This window comes from Gorilla gorilla, chromosome 6, assembly GCF_029281585.2.
Source record: "Gorilla gorilla gorilla isolate KB3781 chromosome 6, NHGRI_mGorGor1-v2.1_pri, whole genome shotgun sequence".
In the NCBI taxonomy this organism is placed as follows: domain Eukaryota; kingdom Metazoa; phylum Chordata; class Mammalia; order Primates; family Hominidae; genus Gorilla; species Gorilla gorilla.
Genome location: NC_073230.2, coordinates 126052662 through 126067259, shown reverse-complemented (window position 1 = coordinate 126067259; position 14598 = coordinate 126052662). Strand labels below are relative to the sequence as shown.

At 39.6% G+C, this 14598-nt stretch overlaps 1 protein-coding gene and 1 long non-coding RNA gene across 16 annotated transcripts in view; one reads left to right on the top strand and one right to left on the bottom strand.

The window, feature by feature from the left end:
• Nucleotides 1-14598, bottom strand: part of ST7 (suppression of tumorigenicity 7) — a 277197-nt gene that overhangs the window by 131314 nt on the left and 131285 nt on the right. For 11 of the 15 annotated variants that reach the window (XM_031012996.3, XM_055347479.2, XM_031012997.3 and 8 more), the window contains exon 2: nucleotides 94-176. The exons of 1 other annotated variant lie outside the window; for it this stretch is intronic. In XM_031012996.3, coding sequence (XP_030868856.1) covers nucleotides 94-176 — 83 coding nt within the window. Of the gene's footprint in view, nucleotides 1-93; nucleotides 177-1113; nucleotides 1322-14598 lie in introns of those variants that run through there. 3 more of the 15 variants (XM_063708740.1, XM_063708739.1, XM_019031521.4) reach the window with 2 other exon arrangements.
• The window catches only part of LOC129523796 (uncharacterized), a 61689-nt gene that overhangs the window by 46059 nt on the left and 1032 nt on the right, over nucleotides 1-14598 (top strand). The window contains exon 2 of the long non-coding RNA XR_008667420.2: nucleotides 9086-9144. This is a non-coding gene — a long non-coding RNA (uncharacterized lncRNA). The remainder of the gene's footprint in view (nucleotides 1-9085; nucleotides 9145-14598) is intronic.

The following is a 14598-nucleotide window of genomic DNA, read 5'->3' as shown; positions in this document are numbered from 1 at the left end:
GTGTATATTCTTCCAGAGTTTTTTACTGTACATACACTAATACACATATTACTAATCAGCATGTTTTTAAATGAGAAGGACTCCACCACTTACCAAAATAAGCCCTGATATTAGTGAGGAAGTGCCTGTTAGGGCCACGTAGAACTTCGGTGTTAATGTGTTCAAAAACATGCTCACTGAAAAAGAAAAGAGAGAGAAAGGGAGAAGAACAAGGAATGGATGAGTATGTCAGTAAAACCAGCTCTTTCATTTTTCTCTCTGGTAAAATCATTTATTTCTGATGATGAGAATTCTTAGAACCATAGTAAGATCCCATTAAAATGATTCACCATTACATAGGCTCAGAATACTAGGTGTCAAGTAATATATACTGAAAGAAAAAAGCTACATACAAAAAAAATAGAGTACTTGTAATTTCTAACTCCCAAAACAATTGTTGAGAATGGTTTTCATGGATTCATAACCATGGAATAGTTTAATCAAAGTTGATTACAAAACTGTTAGCCAAGAAGAGAAGGTGCTCTTACACATTTTGTGGGACCTGCACATCAGAGTCCCTGATGCATCAACAAGCAGTATTTCAACCTTAGAATAAACTGAAAATAGCTATATTTAATATATTAAATAGTAATTAAAGATTATTATACTATGGTTACCCCTAAGAAGGAAGGACAAATTGACAAGTTATTAGGTTGGTGCAAAAGTAATTGTGGTTTTGGCCACTGTATGATGAGTAAAAGGTTTTTTTCAACTTACTTAAAAGGTTTTTAAACTGGTCATCGAAATAAATGGAGTCAATGAAATAAATGAAAAATAAACCTCTAAAAATGAATGTTCACTGCCAAGCACCTCCTTCTTCTTCTTCTTTTTTTTTTTTTTTTTGCAAAAGTGAGTTTATTAAGAAAGTAAAGGAATAAAGAATGGCTATTCCATAGGCAGAGTAGCCCAGGCACCTTCTTGACCACTCTGTTCATACCCACTATTCAGTTAACCTTGTTGCTCACTGATTAGGGTTCACTTACAAGTATTTTATACATATATTTTAAGTCATTGTTATTTATATCTAGATACTACACAAAACTTTTATTATTATCAAAACCACCACATACTTACTGGGCTTTTTGTGGGAGTATTCACATTTCTTTACTGAATCTGTTTGTAGAAGGGAATCACATCCAGTCTGGTTTTAGAAGTAGGGCTTTGATGTCATTAGAGGGAAAGGCTTTGGCATCTGTCCTGAGCTCAGCCCAGAAAGCAAAGTAATATACCAAAATGAACAGACATCCCACGTTCACTCATTCAACAAATATTTTTCTCTGTTTATGAATGAGACAATGGGTAAAAAATGAAAGAATGAATCAGACACAGTTCCCACTCTCTAGAAGACCAAGTGCAGTTGAAACACACAAGCAAATGAGCAACTATTATATAAGTGCATAGATAGGTCCTGGGTGTAGGATTTTATGAAAACATGTTAAGAGGGATGCATCCCAGGCTGGGTGGCAGGGAGAAAGTCCAGGAGATGGACACATCTCAGCTGAATCCTGAAGAATAATTAAAAGTTAACCAAACCAAAGTGGACAGAAGGAGGGATGGGAGGACAATCTAAACAGAGGAAAGGACCTGCCTCAAGATGCCAAGGAGACAGCATGGGCCTTTCCAAGCAGATGCAAGGGTTGAGGAGGTTAGGAGACTGAGCAACAAAGACATGGATGTTGAAGGGTACACTGGTTCCATTCTTTCGTGCCACCCAAGCATCCTCTCAATAAGCTCGCCTCCCACTGCACCTACTCTTAAATGAATTTGTTTGACCTGTGGTATTTCATTTGCAATCACAAGAGACTGGACTAACACAACGTGTTCAGTCAATATTTACAACTCGAACTAAATGGACCTGGAACTTCCGGGAAGGTAGAATAAGGCACAGAAGTAGTCATCAGCTTAGGGCTGTGAGGTAAGAGGAGGAAGCTACAGTTGAGTTGAGGAGGCTTTGCCTGGCCATCAAAAAAAAAAAAAAATATATATATATATATATATAGTGATATGTCATATATATATAGTGATATGTCATATATATATATACACATATATATAGTGATATGTCATTTCCCATGCAACTGTTTGTTCGTGGAAGGAAGGAGATTTTTTAAAAGGAAAAAAAATCAAATGTGCACAAAACACCCCTACAGCTTATAACTGCCAATATGATTCAGAGGTGCTTAAAATTCTCAAAATTTCCCTCCACACTATGAGTGACCCCACATTCCCTGTTATTTTTTTAAAAGTCAGCAGAGGCCAGGCGTGGTGGCTCAAGCCTGTAATCCCAACACTTTGGGAGGCCGAGGTGGGTGGATCACCTGAGGTCAGGAGTTTGAGACCAGCCTAGCCAACATGGCAAAACCCCATCTCTACTAAAAATACAAAAAATTAGCCGGGCATGGCGGGTGCCTGTAATCCCAGCAACTTGGGAGGCTGAGGCAGGAGAATCGCTTGAACCCGGGAAGCGGAGGTTGCCGTGAGCCAAGATCACACCATTGCACTCCAGCCTGGGCAACAAGGGCAAAACTGCATCTCAAAAAAAAAAAAAAAAAAAAAAGCCAGCAGAATATTCATTTTGTTATTCTGTAATTATAAACATTCATATCTCTACCATATACCTTTCAGTAGGTTTCTGCAAACAAACTGAATGCCATTGAAATCCATTTCTAAAATAGAGGAAAAGATTTGCCTAAATTAGAAGTGCTTTAGTAGCCCTGCTGTTGACTGCCTAGCAACAAAAGCACAAAGCAATGGAGAGGAAAGATTTTCTGCTGAAAAATCACTGATCCACTGGAGGCAAAAGACTCAAGATTTAATCAGTAAGTGAAAAAAAAAATGAGTTTTTTTAAAAGAGATTAAAAATAAAGATTCCATTCATTTGTTTTTAAGATTATATATCAATAATAATTAATAATTAAAATGTATTTCTCTGGTATATCCATGTATAGGAAGGTGGCAGAGTTGACATAATGGTAGGCATTAAAATAAATGGAGATACAAACAGAAAACAGAGAAGCAGAAACAGAAACACCTAGAGAGTAGGAGATGCCCATTTAATAACCTATTCATTTATAATCTTATTAAACATCTGGCAAAAATCATTCAGACATGGCATGTGGCAATGCTGGACATAATGTCAACACTTGGTACTTGCTATTTCAACCTACGTATTCATGTATTTCAGGATTATAACAAAGCATTTTCACAGATTAGAAAAGTTAATTTTCATTTCAGCTCCACGAGATCAATATTATTCGCCTTGTCTTGCGGCTGGAGGCTGAGCAAAGACCTGAATGCCAGTCAACCTGCCCCCAAGCTCATGCTTTTAGCATCACAGGGGACACATGGGAATATTACTGAAAAGCCTTCAGCAAAAAAAGCACAAAAGGAAACTACAGCAGCCTTTCATTAGAAAAGGAGAGGAAGCTCTAAATAAATGATACTATAAGATAGATTTTTTTAACATTGTACTTATTTTTATCTCGGCCTTTTCTAGATAAGTCCCCTGTGAGCTTGTCATTTGTGTGTGAAGCACTAGAATGGAAAGGCAGGAAGCCACCCTGAGAAGGGGGAGAATCTAGTTAAAAAATTCTTCTATTAAATTAGGAAGGCTGCAAACTATAGCCCAAACTGCCCTAAAACCAAAAAATATCTTGCCTAGCTTCATCAAAGTCATTAGCAATTATTTTTGAAAACATATGAGGGCCTGATAAAGTGCCTAAAAATTGGACCAGAAAACTGTGAGGTATGTGCATTGAGACATAAAATGGATATTCCTGATATTCTTTTTTTTTTTTTTTTTTTTTTAGGCAGAATCTCGCTCTGTTGCCCAGGCTGGAGTGCAGTGGCACAATCTTGGCTCACTGCAACCTCTACCTCCCGGGTTCAAGTGATTCCCCTGCATCAGCCTCCCGAGTAGCTGAGATCGCAGGCACCTCCCACCACACCTGGCTAATTTTTGTATTTTTAGTAGAGACGGGGGTTCACCATGTTGGCCAGGCCTCTCTCAAACTCCTGACCTCAGGCGATCCGCCCACCTCGGCCTCCCAAATTGTTGGGATTACAGGTGTGAGCCACCCACCCAGCCAGATATTCCTGATATTCTATAGACACATCAAGGTCACCTCCATACTTGCCGGGGCTAGGCAAAACAAAAACCAACATGTAACAACTAATCTAGCTTTGTGAAAATAAACTATAATACTTTACTAATGCACCATTTCAACAAATCAGAGGGCTTTTCATCGGACCTGACTGGGCACCTCTAACAGGTCACACTGCTCAAAGAATATCACCTCAGTTATTGAAAGGCAGCCTCAGGGAATGCATCAGGTAGAGTTCTGAAGATGCTGAACCTTCACCTGGCATAGTCTTCTCATTTAATTAATCAGTAAATGTGAAGGAATTAAGTGTGGCACTGAGAAGAAACTAAGTAGGCAGGGTAGGTACATGGACTGAAAATTAAATTACCTCTATGGATCACAGAAAAGCATAGGTAAGAGGATAATACAGCAGGTTGACCTGTGGGAAGTGAAGAATCACCCCAGTGAGCAGGAAATTCACACCAGAAGGCTTACTCAGGAATCACGTGGCATGCCCCTATGAAGCCATGTCTGTAAGGAGCCAGCCACGTTCTGGCTCTCATGACAGTAATAGCCTGCCACTATCTTCTTCAGAGTATGAGCAACCCCCGTATTACACTCCTGGAAGAGGCCTCTGTAAAGCAGAGCAGGCATATAACCCTGTGTGTTTGCCTCCTTACGTATATTCCACCTTGCACAGGGAAGTCTTCGAATGAAGGAGGTAAGGCAGCATTAATGCCTTGGAGGTACTGACTAGATAGAATGGAATAAGCAGCATGATGAAATCCACAGCATCCAAAAATATGGGTGTGCTTTGTGCCGTGTTCCTTTTAATGCTTTGCTAAAATATGACATGCAAAATGGAAAAAAAAATAAAAGTTATAAGATAATAATCAGCAATAATTCAAAGGGTTAAAAAAGAGTCCCTAGGAGAAAAGTTTAGAGAAACTAAGTTATTTAGGCTGAAAAAAGAAAACAAACAAAAAAACAATGGAACGGACTTTATATAAAAGCATTATGCCTAGGAAAGAGACCAGGAATAGGAGACCCAGTCACCAAACATGAGACCAACAACAGTGTTGTGATGGCCCTGAGAGAGTCCCACATTCTTGCAGAGCTTTGGTTTCCTATCTGTTTCCCAGAACTGCTCTGAGGCTGAGATGAAATGTGCATTTTCTCTTAACATCAGTCTATAGCTGCTGAGTGCCTACACTGGGCCAGATTCTGGGGACACAGCAGCTTACAGAGCACTGCCCCTGACCACAAGAGGCTCACAATCCAATGGGTGAGAGAAGCAAGTCATCGGATAAGCAAATGGGAAAGGACACATGAGGAAATTATAAGGGACAGGGCACCAAAAGGAATGGAAGATCAAGAAAAATTTCTGCCAAGAAAAGGCATCTCATCTGAGACTTGTAGGCTGAATAGAAAGTTAACCAGGTAAAGTTACTGATGGCTGCAGAGACTAGGGAACAGTGAGGGGTAGAGCGGTAGGCCATTCCATGCAGAGTACCGCAGCCCTGGGACCTGAGGGTGAATGCCCAGGGAAGGAAAGTGAAGCGCAGTTAAGGCACTGGTGGGGAATTAGATATGTGAAATTACTATCTAAAGTGACTGTATACAAATACATGGAATATTGATTGACTAGTAGTGAATGGCTAGTCTCAGTTTCCACTATGATAAGACAAATTAACATGGATCCAAATAGCACTTCTAAAAATTAGGACAGCTGTGTGTCTTCCCCAAAATTACCAAAATGATTTTTGGAGGACTTCTCTCTAACAAGTTTATGCAGTGCCTAGATGGACAATGCGGCCCAACTAAAAAGATAAAGAATAGGGGGCTTTGGTTTACTTACTTGCTTGGTAAATCAATGTGGGTGAAAATCTCTTTACAAAAAGTATTCATGTACATTTGAGATTGTTTCATGGTCTATAAAATTTAAAAAGTAATACCTATCTTGCATAGTTGTCACAAGAGCTAAACATAATACTGTAGATAAAGTGCCTAATACGGCAGACCTCATCAAATAATATGTATTATGACGGCTGTTTTTCTTTTGATTTTTTTTTTGTTGTTGTTGTTTTGAGACGGGGTCTCGCTCCGTCGCCCAGGCTGGAGTACAGTGGTGCGATCTTGGCTGACCGCAACCTCCGCCTCCCGGATTCAAGTGACTCCCCTGCCTCAGCCTCCCAAGTAGCTGGGATTACAGGCATGTGCCACCACACCCGGCTAATTTTGAAGTTTTAGTAGAGATGCGGGTTTCACTATGTTGACCAGGCTCGTCTCAAACTCCTGACCTCACTGATCCACCCCACTCAGCCTCCCAAAGTGCTGGCATTACAGGTGTGAGCCACTGCACCCGGCCTGATTTGGCATCTTATATTACTATAGTTGTAGAATGCAGGGGAGACTGAGCTGAATGTGTAAATGCTAACAATGGTAGTAGTAGCTGTCATATTAGCATTAACTGAGCATCTTCTATGTGCCAAGCACTGTGCTACAGTGTACAGCCCAGGAAGTAAAACATCCACATTGTGATTAGTCCTGTGAAATATGGATGCCCTACAAAACAAATGAAGAATCATTTCATAGAAGGGTCCTTTTATCTGGATTCTAGTTGCTTGGGGTAGTACTAAACCTGAGGGTGATTTTGAAAGCAGCCATTTTAGAAGGCAAAGAAATGTCCCTGAAGTCTAACATGTGCTCCTAAATCTCCGATTACTGCCTTACCAGATACCGTGGGAACAATCAATTGAGCCACAGGCCATATGGGAACCACCTGTGATCCTGTTTATTCCTTTTCTTCAAGTCTTTTTATGGTTATGACATAAGCCATGTTAAAGCCTAAACCATAACCTAAGCATGCTGGTTAGCAATGTTTTCATTGCAAGGGATGAATATTCAAGGCCACAGTAACTTCCAGGCCCGAAGACTGGGCTATCAGGGTGGATTAAGAAATTGTCAATTTCATGCAAAGCAACATTTCTGATTTAGTTACTGAAAATGTGCTTTTCTATAGAAAGCACATTACGAGATAAGTTAGTCTAGCAGGGACTTCGCCTCAGACTGTTTTCTCAGACCTCCAAAGTGAGGTAGGGAACACACTGGAATAGTTTAATCCATCATTTGTATTTTTCCATGTGATAATAGAGAATATCATCTTCTCTCATTTCATTGTTCTTTCAACCTTACTAACTTCTCTCTTCCTTCCTGTCAGCATCTATTAAGTAAGGCTGCAACTTTACTTCTGCCCTTCCTCATTTACCAAAGGACAAGGGAATGAAAAATGGAAGCTCTAATGGCTTAGTTTACACTCCTGCTAATTTCAAACAGATTTCCAGATTGCACAGCTTTTAAAATGAAAGAACTTTTCCTCAGAATGACCCTGTGACAAACACTAAAGTGACTCCAACGATCCCTGCTCTGCAGGTATTCATAACTTCTTTTTTTTTTTTTTTTTTTTTGAGACGGAGTCTCACTTGTCGCCCAGGATGGAGTGCAGTGGCGTGATCTTGGCTCACTGCAAGCTCCGCCTCCCGGGTTCACGCCATTCTCCTGCCTCAGCCTCCCGAGTAGCTGGGACTACAGGCACCCAGTTATTCATAACTTTATGTGACCCCTTTCCCTTGAATGTGGGTGGGACATGGAATACGGGACTTGCTTCTAACAAACAACTATGTAAGATTCTATGTTGGTGGCAGACAGAGAGATCCTCCTTACTGGCTTAATGAAGTGGCCACGTGGACCACAGGCAGCCTCTACAACAGCCAGTCAGAAACTCAAGCCCTCAGTGCTACAGCAATGATTACTGCCAACAGCCTGAGTGAGACTGGAAGCAGATTCTCCCCTGACTGAACTTGCAATCGAGATAGCAGCCTGGTCAACACCTTGATTATAGCCTTGTGAGGCCCAGAGCAGAAGACCCATCTAAGCCATGCCTGGACTCCTGACACAGAAACTGAGAGATAAGAAGTGTGTGTTAAACTGCTATATTTACGGAAATTTGTTAGGCAGCAATATAAAACTGATACCATCACCAACATAATAATTCATGAAAATAAAAATCAACATTGACATGTGATAATGCTGGCTAATTGCAGTATGCCGAGAAAGGGTGCTAAGATACACCAACTCTATGTGCCCTGAGCGTTTCTTTCCCGATTGTTCATAAATAAAATACAAGTTCTCCCTCTGCTACCATGACATGCTATTTCACATGCTGGCATGTAACTGTCTTTGCAAATGTGCTAATACTAAAGTAGATGCTGAGAGGAGCTGTTTTTTTAATATGGAAATAAAATATCTTCATTTCACCCAGTAAGTGGTTTTTTTTCTAGTCATATTTTAAATATACAATATTTGCATGTTTTTTAAAAATCAGTTTTACATCAAGGCAGAGCATCAGTTCAATCAAGGATTAAAAGCACAGCACGAGCACTTCTTTTCCTCATTTGTTGCTTCTGCTGCCCCTCTCCTTGCCCTTGGCCCTGGTCTCCTTGGGGTCTGATAAGGTCTTGAGGTTTTATGCATCACAATCCCCTTGATAAATCCTGTGTCATTTATTCTTGAGGAAAAGACATGGAAGTATAATTTTAGACCCATTCCTATGGCAAGAAACCCTCATAAATCATTCTGTCTACTCTTCCTTCCACTCCCGATGTCGCCTAGGCAACTTTACAGGTACACTGTTTCTGCTGTACTGGGCATCTGGCTCTGCTGAGGAGTGGAGCTGAGCACATTCTTTTCTCAGTTGTGGTCTGGGAAACTATACTGGCGCAAACTGTATTGGTGGGAACAATGCAGTGTTCAGTCTTCATGGCACCTTCTCCCTTGCTGGAGGGAGGCCATCTGTCAACCTTCCCTGATATCATGAAGGACCATCCAACGCCCAGTCACACACAAACCTTAATAACCCTCAAGGACAAGTGGAGCAAGATCTCAGACGATCTGTTCCCTTTTAGTTACAGGAACCTTGATAATGAAGATCTCCACCATGGTCAAGAACAGAGGAAAGACCTAAGTAAGTCTTATTATATTTTTAATTATTTAAAATATGCTTTCATTTATGACTGAAGACTATTTTACGAGTTTGTCTGTTTCTCATAAACTATTTAATACCAGGAAGAAAAAATAAATGTCTATTTGTACACAAAGCAAACCTTCCACATAGTTACATTGAAGAGAAATAGAAACTTTGCTAAGACAAGGTGCTCCAGGCTCTGGGAACCTCTTCCCTACAAGCACACACACTGTGTCTCAATCCTCCATCAGCCAACACAGAGCACCCAGCACAGAGCCTGTTCCACACAGTACTCAATGTTTGATAAATGCTAAATGACTACAACGGGCAGAGTTCTAGGTAGGAAAGTTATAACAACCATTTCCCAGGACTTCTGATAATAACCTTCATAAGAAAATATAAATCTGACAAAACTACAAGTCTTTGATGGCTGGGACTTTGCCGTGTGTGTGTGTGTGTGTGTGTGTGTGTGTGTGTGTGTGTGTGTGTGTGTGTGTGTGTGTGTCTGTGTGTTTCTATCCTTAGACTACCTGTACAGTCTGAAGTCCATATTAGGAAGACTCAATGACTACTACACATTAATAAATCAAGATGGTCCCAGATATACTTATATTATCCTCATATAGCAAGACTATGGCTATGTAGAACCCTCAGAAATTAGTCATGTGGGATAGTTAAGGTTTTATCCTATTAAACCAGATACTTTTAAAAACAATTTCACAACGGAATCTTTCCAAAATGCATTACATACTTGACTTCACCCTTAAAAAGAATGGCCAGAACTTATTTCAGTCTTTGATTGGTAACTCTAAGTCATCAAAATGAATGTAAACTACAGTACTGTGTTAGCATGCAAGAAAGTTTTTTAAAAAACTGTTGAGGCCGGGTGCGGTGGCTCATGCCTGTAATCCCAGCACTCTGGGAGGCCGAGGCGGGAGGATCACAAGGTCAGGAGTTCAAGACCAGCCTGGCCAATATGGTGAAACCCCGTCTCTACTAAAAATACAAAAACTAGCCGGGCGTGGTGGTGGGTGCCTGTAGTCCCAGCTACTCGGGAGGCTGAGGCAGGAGAATCACTTGAACCCAAGAGGCGGAGGTTGCAGTGACCCGAGATCGCACCATTGCACTCCAGCCTGGGCGACAGAGCGAGATTCCATCTCAAAAAAAACAAAAAAAAAAACTGTTGAAGTACTCTAGGTTATTGCCTCCAAAAGTAAGTAATCCCGCACAGGTTTTTCTTTGTTTTGTTTTAAGTCTTCTTCATGTTATTTTTGTCACCTGACACACTATCAGATATTAACTATTATTATTTGTTGTGTACCTGCTTCAAACTGCCTTTTCTCCTCAATGTGCTACTTAAAAATCTGTTGTGATTTCAAAGGCGCATGACCAGCTTTGGTCATTCAATAGATACTCATATTCAACGTGTGGCCAGGTACTATGTAAAACACTGGTGATACAAAGATATATGATATATACATAGTTCTTATCCTCAAGGAGCTCTGGGTTTTGTGGGAGAAGCAGACATGGAGACAAATTGGCAGGCAATTATAATTCTGGTGTTGCTGGAAATATAGAGCTAGTACTCTTAACTCAGCCATGGGCTGGATGGAGTGAGTGACAGAATGTGCATAAAGGAATGTTTCCTTGAGAAGGGTGCTAAGTACAGCCCTAAAAGATGTGCACTGGAACTATGTAAAATAACAGCTGTGTTTGAGGGCCAAAGGTAAGGCCTTCCCTTGGTAATTATTTTATGCTTATCTGTATGTATTATACGCACTGGCCTTTTTTTCTTACTTAGTGCTTGGTGCTCTGGGGAATTGAAATGTTTGGATTGCTGAGTTCTTGCAAGGTGCAGTGTCACTGTAGAGAGCTATTACATGCTCTTATGCGGTGGCTGGAGTGAGTGGTATAAAAGGACACTCCCATTTGTTCTTGTGTTCATACTGGAGTACTCCAAAAGGCTCTTCACAGCATCAGCCATGCAAAATGTGCTAGGACTTTTCCATTATCTTGAGGGGAATTTGTTCACTAGCTTCTCATTTACTCTTCCTATACGGGAAGTTATACCAAAAAATATTACAGAAACTTTAATAGTAAGATTTGGAAGATTACATGCTACAAAGCTGAATACGGCAATTCGTTACTTAATGTGCTGGAACCTAATAAAAGGGTTCAAAATACTCACAATAATCAACTGTTTGAACAGATAATTGTTAAATCTAAAAGCATGGAAATAACTAAGAAATGTAAGAAGAATATTAACAAGTATAACGGAATAACATCTGTATTCTAAAACATCTTTCATATATGCTCTACATTTATTAATATCTAAAATATATTTAGCTTATAAAAAGTATCATACACTGAACTAGGCACTGGGGGCAGAAAATAACATGATAATGAGACTGACCCTACCCTTGAGACAGGAAAATGAGATGGCTACACAAATAACACAGAATATGAAACATCTCAGAAGAGAAGTACAGATAAAATCTAGAGGAAGTAAACATTACTTCCAGCTAGGAGGGTTAGAGAAGGTTAATGAATGGGATGTCCTTCCTTCTGGGCTTGGAAAGAAGGATAAGCTTTGAACATGAGATTAGAGAGGAAAGAAGAGAGAGTATGGACTCTAGGTAGATATCACAGCATACACAAAGGAATTGGATTGGAAAACAGGGCGGATGAGAAGCAGTGGGAGAGAATCCTGGCTCAAACGCCAAGCCAAGAAAAGTGGACTTTATATAGCAGGCAGAAAGAAGATAGCATTCATAACCAGAGATGTGACAAAGACAGACACATCTGGTAGCAATGGGGTAGAGTGTGTAAAATGTGCAGCTTCGGGAATTATTTCAGAGGGGAGCACCTATAATACCACCGGAGAGGGGAGTTGAGCATATCAGATGTTGCAGAGTTAAATTCAACAGGATGTGGCTTTCCCAATGTGACATAAAGGGCGAGAGTCTGGGCATGTTGGTGAAGTGGGGCCAAAGTCAAATTTGAAGTGATTAAAGACAGTGAATAGTAAGGAAATTAGGGCAGCCAGCTCAGCTACTTCTACAGGCAGTCTGGCAGTAAAGAGAAGAGCATTTATCATTAAGTGTGACTTAAGTTAAAGATAAATGGCATTGAATGAGTTAGTAAGTAAATTATGAATAAAACTCAAACCTTTTTTCTGCTGCAAGAACAATCAGCCCTTCTATGAAGTATAATACTGGTTCATTCTTACACCAAACTTTTAAAGATGTATGTATGGTTAATCATTATGAATGTGTCTCCTTTCTCTGAGATTCTTTTTTATATACGCCTTTAAGAAAAATTAAAACACAGAGAACTTTAACTGGCATGATTTTGAAACTGACAACTACACACATATGTATATTCCTGTTTTATCAGCCGAGATTACATGACAAAACAAAAGTAAATCTATTTTCTATTCTATTTATTCTGATTTTTACACTTTCTATTAATCTACTTGCTTTGTTTTGAAACCCTCTACTAACTGAAAACTAGTTTGCCTTAAAGGAAGATAATATATTGAGTCAGAGAAGCAGCTACAGGCCATAGAGTAGTAAAATTCAAATCTGATCCAAAGTTAGGTTTTTCTTTTCATTATATTCTCTAACAGTTCAATGACTAATGTACTTCTCTTCTGAGGAAAATCTGCCCCACAAAAGAAGGCCTGCTGCAAGCTGCATTAAGAAGGCTGTCTTCCCCTGGGTGAGGGTGTGTAACCCACGGAGATAAGAAGCCACAGGGGAAACCACCACACAGGCCACTATTTTAGCATTCAGCTGCTCCAGCTGCATGGTTGTCCAAAATAAGCCCTTGGCTTTATTATTTTCAATTCCAATAACTACGTTTGGCTTTGCATTTGTACCTAAGGACCAGTTATTTTTCCAGAAAGCACCTAAAATTATCTCCTCAGGTCCTGGGCTGTGAACTCCGGTTAATCACAAATGCATCTGGCTTTACATAATGTCTACGGGTAACAGTCGGTGGAAACTGGAGCACTGATATTTTCAAATATTGGCAAGCCAGTTTAAAAAAAAAATCTGTTAAAAGATGCATCTAAATTCCAGGTGCTTTTTATTACCAAACAAATCTCAAGCTAAATTCATCCCTAATAAAAATGCTCCTAGCCCCTGTAAATGGCATTTTCCCCTCTTAAATATCTATTCTTATTATCTCAGATAGTGTCCAAAATGGTCATCCCTCATGGTGAATAATCTATTCATCTGTAATGCAGAAGGAAAAAGAAAGAAATTTCATGTTTTTAATTAGCAATTGTCTAACGCCTAGATCCTTAGAACGCAGACAATGTTTCTTGAGGTGGATCAGTAATTGGTTAAAACTCAAGGTTAATGAAGCTACAGTCCTAGGTTTGAATGAGTCAGTCAACCTCCCTCTAAGAAATCCTGTGCCATGAACTCAGAAGGTACCTCTGGCCCAGTTGTATTACAAATGAGTATTACCACTGGAAGGCCAACCATCATGTTACTATAGAAACAAACAAATGTGTATCCCCAAAATGGATGGAGATTGCTTTTGCTTTTCAAAGTTGTTTTCCCAAAACATTTTTTAAAATACAGAAAATAAAACAAAAAAAAAGAAAGAAACCATGCCTCCCTGCCCCTGCTCAAGAAAGAAAAGAAAAAAGAAAGGAAAAGAAAACAAGGGGGAGGGAGGAGAAGGGAAGAGAGGGGAGGGGAGAGGAGGGAAGTTTGGTTATTTGATTACTAGCTAGGCTTAAAATTCTATGTCTATTTTCTCTAGTTTTTAATGCTTTAATTAATTTTTTTAAATTTAATTTAATTACTAGTTCGTGTTGCCTTTTTTTCTATTGGAATGGCACTAATTCATAAAAGCTCTTAGTAAGTACGTTAACCTCTTATCTGTCATAATTGATGCAATTCTTCCCTTTTCTTTTAATTTCCTTTCTGAGTTTCATTTCCAGAATTTTAACAAAACACTTTCTACATAAAAATCGGGAGGAAAACATTACTGGAAGAAAAACCTCTATATACAATTTGCTACAAAGTAGAATTTACTGGAATGTCCCTTTCTATCCTCTAGCTATCTTTGATGCAAAAAGCCGAAGGAACACTTTGAGAGTACTTGATAGCATGCAGAAAAACAAAAAGAAACCACTCCATTGAACATGTGGAGTTTCACAGTGCTCTAGGCAACTGTATAGCAAATAGTCATCGCACACATGCATACAGACACTAACCATAAATATTGTTTGGTAACAGAAGGGAGAATAAGCAGAGAGGCATGTCATTACATGAGATGACATGACTACTGGTTTAAATGTCTCCCCAAAACTGGAAAACAGACAGACACAAAACACAGAAACCATTAAAATGAGACATTTCTCAGCTTCATCACAGGCAAAACCAGATACATAAATGATGGGAATGTAACATGAGACAGACCAACAGCTGCAGAGAA